At 46.5% G+C, this 7,737-nt stretch overlaps 3 protein-coding genes across 3 annotated transcripts; 2 read left to right on the top strand and 1 right to left on the bottom strand.

Annotated features, from left to right (window-relative positions):
* Positions 1-566: 566 nt before the first annotated feature.
* Positions 567-1,228, bottom strand: BDV38DRAFT_266688 (uncharacterized protein). Its single transcript, XM_032056462.1, has 2 exons — positions 1,074-1,228; positions 567-998 (listed from the first exon to the last, which is right to left on the bottom strand). The coding sequence occupies exons 1-2, from the start codon at positions 1,103-1,105 to the stop codon at positions 758-760; spliced, it is 273 nt and encodes a 90-aa protein (XP_031906739.1). The 5' UTR covers positions 1,106-1,228; the 3' UTR covers positions 567-757.
* Positions 1,229-1,715: 487 nt separating this feature from the next.
* On the top strand, positions 1,716-2,389 carry BDV38DRAFT_276592 (uncharacterized protein; the record flags this gene model as incomplete). The annotated part of the gene is made up of 3 exons (XM_032058247.1): positions 1,716-1,727; positions 1,989-2,072; positions 2,120-2,389. 3 exons carry the CDS (start codon positions 1,716-1,718, stop codon positions 2,387-2,389), a joined length of 366 nt encoding a protein of 121 aa, XP_031906738.1.
* Positions 2,390-4,914: 2,525 nt separating this feature from the next.
* Positions 4,915-7,549, top strand: BDV38DRAFT_291627 (beta-glucosidase; the record flags this gene model as incomplete). The annotated part of the gene is made up of 4 exons (XM_032061787.1): positions 4,915-5,092; positions 5,144-5,465; positions 5,526-5,773; positions 5,838-7,549. The coding sequence occupies 4 exons, from the start codon at positions 4,915-4,917 to the stop codon at positions 7,547-7,549; spliced, it is 2,460 nt and encodes an 819-aa protein (XP_031906737.1).
* Between the last annotated feature and the right edge of the window lie 188 nt (positions 7,550-7,737).

Raw genomic sequence — 7,737 nt, 5'->3', positions numbered from 1 at the left:
GATTACCGTGGTTGCCAAGCCCTACCAACCGCTAGTGGGTTAACCGTGATCTGGTTGGTAATATATGGTTAGCGCAGTCTACGGGGGATGAAACGTGGGGGTTTTATTGGCTTTTCTTTTTCTTGATTAGCTTCTGGAATCATTGGCCTAGAGCTCATCTCCTATAGTACTACTACCCCACTGAAGTGGCATTACCGTCCACAAGATGTCAATAGGAATCGGTTTCTTCCAGATGGAGATAATAGTAGTTGCTTAGGGGCACCAAGAATAACCTTCTATGTACTCATAACTAGTTTCGGCATAGAAAATACCAACGATTTCTCCAGAACACATATTGCTTTCAAAGGTTTGACTGGTTAGGGATTGTCTATATTTATCGTGCATCCTGATACGAGAAGGCCCTTTTCTAGAAATGCTCCGACCGTCTCATCGGAACAAAAAGCATTTATCAAATAGTTCCTATAATGGATTGTTATTTAGGTGTTGAAGTGGGGTACAGGTAGGAACTTATTACTACGATATCTGCACAATAGCTAGCTGTTTCGTATTATTATGAATCGAGGCTTGACCGTCGTTATAAAGGAATACCACTGGCAGATATTGGCCGTAAAAGTTCAGTACATTAGAACTTGTAACATTATTAATTCTACCTATTAGTAATGATAAATTCTCGTCGCAAAGAACCATCCATAGCCTAAATCAGGTGTAACTAGACAGTTCCATACGCAGAACCGTGGCGAATACCCTCTTTTTCGCACTAACTATTTGCGCTCCGGATTGCCCCAAGAACCTCATCTTGAGATGCGCCAGATCGTATAAGACCAACAATGCGAGCTACCATTGCTTGATCTTCATTTCGTATTGAGTCCACAAGTTCATTAAGAAATTCACGGTAATAATCCGCATATTCAGCAGTGGCGGCAGGGCTTCGAGGATCTGCAGTTGGGTCTGCCTGATTGTTGTCGTTGGCATTGATTTCGTTGGATAGGTTACTATTGCTGTGAAGTGTTTTTTCAGCTAAGCTATAAACCCATAGAGGTATTGCAATAAAGGTTCGGGTAGGATCTATTTACCTTCCTAAGCTCTGGTGGTTCTCTTGGACCATTATTGCTCAACGGGTTGTTACTTTTTCTGCGACTTGGAAATATTATTTGGTAACTCGGTCACCGTAAGGTTTGGTAAAATGTGACACAAAGTACATAGGGGAGCCATCAGTGGGAGACATATGTTGATTTTTGGAAGACAATACTATTTTAATCAAGCATTCTCTCCTTCGGGGGGCAAAGGCGAACCTTGGGCACTCTCCAAAATGGTTCTCGGTCGGAACAACAAATATGCGATCTGAGAATTATTTTCTTTTTGGAAGTTAAAAATTTGATAGCATACATGTGCTGCTGCGCCCTTAATCGTTTTCTGTCTTGTTTTTTTTTTTTTCGGCTGGTTAATATTGCCACAATCGAAGCTACTCCAAGAATTGCCGTTGAGGACTAGTAATCCGAGTCACGTATCTAATGAATATGAACGTTGACAAAATGACGAGGTACTTAGGTCTATGAAGAACTATTATGAACTTAATTTATGTATCACTTTCTCAATACAACCAATTTGATACGATACAATGACTAATCCATACAAGTGGTCTAAAAAATGCTTTTCTGTCTTTCAGGCCCCGACATGTGACCTCCCATATTTAACTCTAAAGAGGTTAACGTTCTATGGATGGGAAGGCAAGTGATAAAATGATGACATTATGATTCGGTTGGGCGGCTCTCACCCATAGGGCTAAACACTGGCATTTATATTAGGTGGCAATAAATATAGTTCAATATATTAATATGCATCATTCTTTATTCTTCGCCATTAACGAAATAACCACGTACGTGACACAAATCATAATGGAAGCAAAACGGGATAAAGAAACCCACTCGCAGGTTAGATGATTCCCCAGGATGATTGAGATATAGCGCATTGGGCCAATATATTACTAGACTCTCTCCGAGGATGAGAAACGCCGCCTCCGCCTTTATGATAGGCTGCCTTATGGAGGAGAACTGCTCAGACAGCAGTCTAGAGTATGTTTCTGATAAGGCAGCCCAAGGCAGCTACTGACAAGTGAAAGGAACGGAGGTACTTTGATTCGGGTGATTTGGCTCTCTCTACGGCCGATAGAGTGACTGATGAAGGTGCAATTCAAACTGGCACAGCCCATCCTATACGTGATAGCATTTCTCGCCCTTATGCCCCGGTTCCCAACACCAGTAATGCCAACAAAGATGCGAACAAGGGCTTTAGTAGCAAGAAACCCCAAATTCCGGAAATGATAGAGAGCCCTCTGCACCAACCAATCGACAATGCGAATAGGATGCAGAAACCAGAAGGAACAGTTTAGAATCGATGCTTTTTTGACGTTTGTTTCGGTTTAAGTTCAATTCAGAAGAACCTTATGTGATGCTCATGTCAGGTTTGGTAGAAAGAGATCACAAGCTTAGTTACGGCAATTTAGAGAGGTATACCACGTATTGTCGTTTCTGCCGGTGTATTACTTTTACCCAGATATAACCATGTCGAGCTTACTATCAAATGGAAATATTTTCTGCTAGAACAGTAATACAAAGACGTTCAATATAAAAAATCGATGCCACCCACCAGGCCATTCTCAGGGTTTCTACCACACGTGAAACTACTCGAGCAGCAGTACTATTCCCCCACTATGATCTCCATGCTATCTCCCAAAAGGCTAATACAAGTGAGGAATGCGCCCGCTTTTCGCGCTTGCACCGTTCATGATCAAAACTTTCCGAGAGGTTAAATTATAGCTTGCGGTAGCTGCTTCCTGAGGTTGAGTACAAGTGACGTTAAGCACTATCGTTGCTGCTCTTGGAACTATTAAGTCTGGTGTCATAACTGTCGCTAGCTGAACTCTCGTATATAGGCTCATAGCATTGCTGTACTCATTGAAGAGTGTTGGGGAGCGGCGCATAGTCGTCATTACTTGAAGTCTTTGCTTGTATGATAACAAGCCGTTCAATTCCTTGGCTCTGTTCTTTGGTATTTGTCAGATAATGTGAATCAGTAAGAAAGCCTAGGATTCGTACCAATTTGCCAATGTGGCTGCATTGTCGGAACTAGAAGGAATATGGCGAAATATTAGGAAATATCTGGAAAGCTATGTTATACGGGGGGAATAAAATGCCGAGAGGAACATGACTAATTTTTTTTTTTTTTTTTTTTTTTTTTCCTTTTTTTTAGAAAACAAGGAATGCGATCGTTATGACGTCAGCAAACTTGACAGCAGACAAGAGGCGGACGAGAAAACGACAGAATATCTCAAAGGATATTAGCACGAACGGAGGTATTATTCTCCGATCCCCATTCGCAATCTGGACTGATACTCGATTCGCACTTGTTCGTTGTTGTCGTCGATCAGTAGGGAATTCTAGTCATCGGGGTAAGTCGTATCTAATTAAGATAGCTAACTGGTCGCAGAGTCCTTGGATGGATACTCGGGCGTAACAGCGGCCTCCCACCCTTAGGGTTGCTTTCACGCTCCCAAATAAGCGTTTGTTAGTACCTAGCCTTCTAATTGTACGTTCGTGACAGTCAACAACATTAGCCATCTGGGCCGCTGTGAGTTCACCGGTTGTCATCATCATATTGGCGGCCTCTATCTTTGATGCACCAAGATTAGGTGCCATTTCTGCCGTTAGATTGTTTCGGGAGAACGAGCATGATTGACAGATTACCAGGGAGGGGTATGGAGGTGTAGGGCCATATGATATTGTATTAGCAAAACATACAGTATGATAATATTACTGTAATAATATACATGAATACCATACAATACCTTCTCCAAGGACCGGGGTATTCCATAAGAGGTTAGGGCTTTCTTGGCATAGGGTTGGGGAAACTGGTGACGCGTGCTGTCGCAACGCTGTGGCCCTGAAACGACGTGAAACGCGAAAATCTAGAATCCTAAGGGTACATGATTCAGAGTGGCCACATGCGTGGGTTCTCAGTGTCACTATCTTTCCAATAAACTTCGAATGCTGGGTAATTTGGAGACCACAGGCTCCACGTTCGGAGCACAGTAGCCCTCCACACCCGCTGTGAAGCTAGGCGTTAGCTCATACTCTTCTAACGAAGCTTCACAGTCCTGGGGAGAGATCATTGTATCGAAAACTAGAAAAAGCTGCCCGGAATCGTGGGTTATAAGAAAACGTGATATAGGTAGCAGCTAAATTTGGTATTTAGAAGGCAGATACACTGGGAAATACATATATGATATAGAAGCTACTGGCAAGTGGGATACCGAGGATCTTACACAAGAGGAATTTGCGGGGACCGCTCCTTATTCACCGACTATTTTCTGCCAATATTCTGTCGCACCAAAAAACTCCTGTGTACCGGGAACTGCTAAGGGCACCCCCAGCTTTGTACGGCCACTTAGTCCAGCAGATGGGAGCTTTTTCGGTGGCGGAGAAGGGTTGGTGGGAGTAGTGGCAATGTCTCCTACGCCGAAATTGATAACGAACTGCCCCCAACTGCTTGGCGGAAATGATGTCCGTTTCAGATTTAGCCAGGATTGTTCTGTTCAATGGTTGTCCTAGCCCTCCACAGCCACAACTTCACAACCATGGTTTGCCATTACATGAAAGTATAAACGTTGCTTCAATCAGAGTGGCCAGGAGAGTGGGCCCCGTTAAAGCATGGAGGTCGTGGAATCGGTAGCCCCGTTTTTATACTCCGTACCATCATCTCCCCCGTGGGGATGCCGATGAACATCACCAACGCACGGTTCGGCCTTTTGTGTCGGTGGGATCAAGCCTAGTGCAAGCAAGACTTCCCTGAGCTGTCTTTTAAAATGGGTCCTCTTACCTCTTCTCTGGTCTCATTCCCAAGTTCAGTTCCATCTCCATGTCGTTTCTTGTAAAAACGCTGATCGCATCGGCGGCGCTTCTACCCACGCTGGCCTATACCCAGGCCAACGCTGGTGATGCCGGGGCGAGATCACCAGACGCCTATCAATGGATTCAACCCGCAAACACCACCATCCTGGGCGAGTACGGCCATTCGCCGCCAGTATACCCCTCTCGTAAGTCTGTTCTTACTACACGCATGCTGGCTTGCTGCTGATGTTACTTAGCCAATATCACTGGATCAGGCGGATGGGAGACAGCATTAGACAAGGCTACTCATTTTGTTTCGCTGCTCACGCTTGATGAAAAGGCGTGGCTCGTCACCGGTGTGGCCGGGCCATGTATCGGGAACATTGGCCCCATCCTACGTCTGAATTTCACAGGCCTCTGTCTCCAAGATGGCCCAAATGCTGTCCGACCTTCGGACTATGTGAGCGTGTTCCCCGCCGGAATAACAATTGCTTCATCCTGGGATCGAGACCTCATTTATGAGCGATACCATGATTTGGGTCTCGAGTACAGAGGCAAAGGCGCTCAAGTTGCCCTGGCGTACGTTGCTGCCCCGAATACTCTCACCTGGCGCCAGCCTGCTGACATTGTCACATACAGTCCTGTTGGAGGCCCATTGGGCCGGACGCCATATGGTGGGCGTAACTGGGAGGGCTTCTCCCCAGATCCGTATCTCACCGGAGTTGCGATGGAATCGAGCGTGAAGGGACTACAAGATGCTGGAGTCCAGGCAACGATCAAACACTGGCTTCTCTATGAACAAGAAAGCCAACGCTCGCCCACCATCTATCCCAATGGCACGCTCGAGTTCTCAGTCTACTCCTCGAACGCTGATGATCGGACCATACGTAAGTCGCTCTTTGTTTCTTCTTGCCTCCTGTTATGGACTGTTTGTCCTGACAACTATCTTAGATGAACTCTACATGTGGCCCTTTGCCAATGCTATCCGTGCCGAGGCTTCCGCTGCCATGTGTTCGTATAATCGTGTCAACGGCTCATATGCGTGTCAAAACTCGAAACTCCTCAACGGACTTCTAAAGAAAGAACTAGGATTTCAAGGGTACGTGATGAGTGATTGGGGCGGCCTTCACTCCGGGGTGGCCTCTGCCCTAGCAGGAATGGACATGGATCAACCAGGTTTCATTGAGCCCATGACACCCCTTCACAACCAGACAGGTCTCTCTTCATACTTTGGGTGGAATATAACATCCGCTGTCCGAAATGGTACACTTGTGGAGACTCGCCTCGACGACATGATTAAAAGAATCATGACACCATACTATTTCCTCCACCAAGACCAAGGCTTTCCGGCGACGGATCCGGCAATGGCGTACTATAATACCCAATTTTCGAGTAATAATTACTCGATGGATTCGTTCGTGTTTGGAAACAAGAGCCGCGATGTTCGACAGGACCATGGCATCCGCATCAGACGACATGCGGCCGAGTCGACTGTGATGCTCAAGAATACGAACAATGCCCTTCCCCTGAAAGCGCCCGCCAGCATAGCGATATTTGGCAGCGATGCAGCACCCAATACTCAAGGGCCTTTCATTCGTGGACCGTCAGAAATTGGTACGCTTGCCGTTGGTGGAGGGTCAGGCAATGGACGCTTTACTTACCTTGTTTCGCCCCTACAGGCCCTCGAGGAACGGGCTTCTCAAGATAATACTCTGGTCCAATTCTGGCTGAAAAATACCATGATGAAAGATGCAGAAGTAGAGAGTCTCTGGGGAGCGTCTGCTCCTGAGGCCTGTCTTGTATTTCTGAAGACCCGGGCCACTGAGCGCTTAGACCGCGAGCATCTCACAGTAGACCAGGATGGCGATGCCGTCGTTGAGAGTGTTGCCAGGCGATGCTCAAATACTATTGTGGTGACCCACGCAGGGGGAATGACCATTATGCCGTGGGCAACCAATCCCAATGTCTCAGCAATTCTTGTTGCTCATTACCCTGGCCAAGAGTCTGGACATTCGATCGTCGACATTCTCTATGGAGCCAAGACCCCATCTGGCAAACTTCCTTACACTATTCCTCTGAAACCTGAAAGCGTTAATGCCCCCCCGACTACCAATATCACTACCTCCGGTGTCGACGACTGGCAATCATGGTATTCAGAAGGTCTCGAGATTGACTACCGCTACTACAATAGCCACAACATACCCGTGCAATATGAGTTTGGATTCGGCCTCTCATACACAAACTTCAGTATGGACACGGACTCGGTGGTGGTGAAGCCGACAAAGCCAGAGGCTCACATTCGGTCTCATCCAGAGGCCCTGGCAACGCGCCCAGGTGGCAATCCAGCCCTTTGGGACATTCTGTTCGAGGCACAGGTGACATTCCGGAATACGGGGACGATACCTGGTGCCACTGTTGCGCAACTATACCTTTCCTTCCCCCCTGAGGTTTCAGAGCCTCCGCTCCAATTACGTGGATTTGAAAAGGCTGAGCTTGCCCCCGGCGAGAGCTACACGGCTACCTTCCCGCTAATGCGCCGAGATCTGAGTTACTGGAACGTCACTCAGCAAGAATGGCTTATACCTACGGGTGATTTTGTCCTGGATGCTGGCTTCAGTAGCCGTGATCTACATGACTCTGTGACTTTTCGTCCTGTGGCTTAGTTAACTGGGATGTCGAGAGGCTCTTTATAACGAATATGCAATATTCAATAAAGTAGACAATCTAGGAGATTTGTCCCTTGTCATGCTTGGAATGTTGTCAGGGGGGACTGGAAATATATTTGAGACTCCGCAAAATGGGCAGTTCAGGTTTGGGTATAATTTTTCCTTCGGCCAGCAGTTGATTATAA

This window comes from Aspergillus pseudotamarii (genome assembly GCF_009193445.1).
Source record: "Aspergillus pseudotamarii strain CBS 117625 unplaced genomic scaffold BDV38scaffold_172, whole genome shotgun sequence".
NCBI lineage: Eukaryota > Fungi > Ascomycota > Eurotiomycetes > Eurotiales > Aspergillaceae > Aspergillus > Aspergillus pseudotamarii.
This window is presented reverse-complemented; position numbering and strand designations above follow the sequence as displayed.

Coding starts and splice junctions, on each gene's coding strand:
- BDV38DRAFT_266688 (XM_032056462.1), bottom strand. CDS start 1,105: ATGGTCCAAGAGAACCACCAGAGCTTAGGAAG. Junction 999..1,073: donor AACCACCAGAGCTTAGGAAG/GTAAATAGATCC, acceptor AACACTTCACAG/CAATAGTAACCTATCCAACG.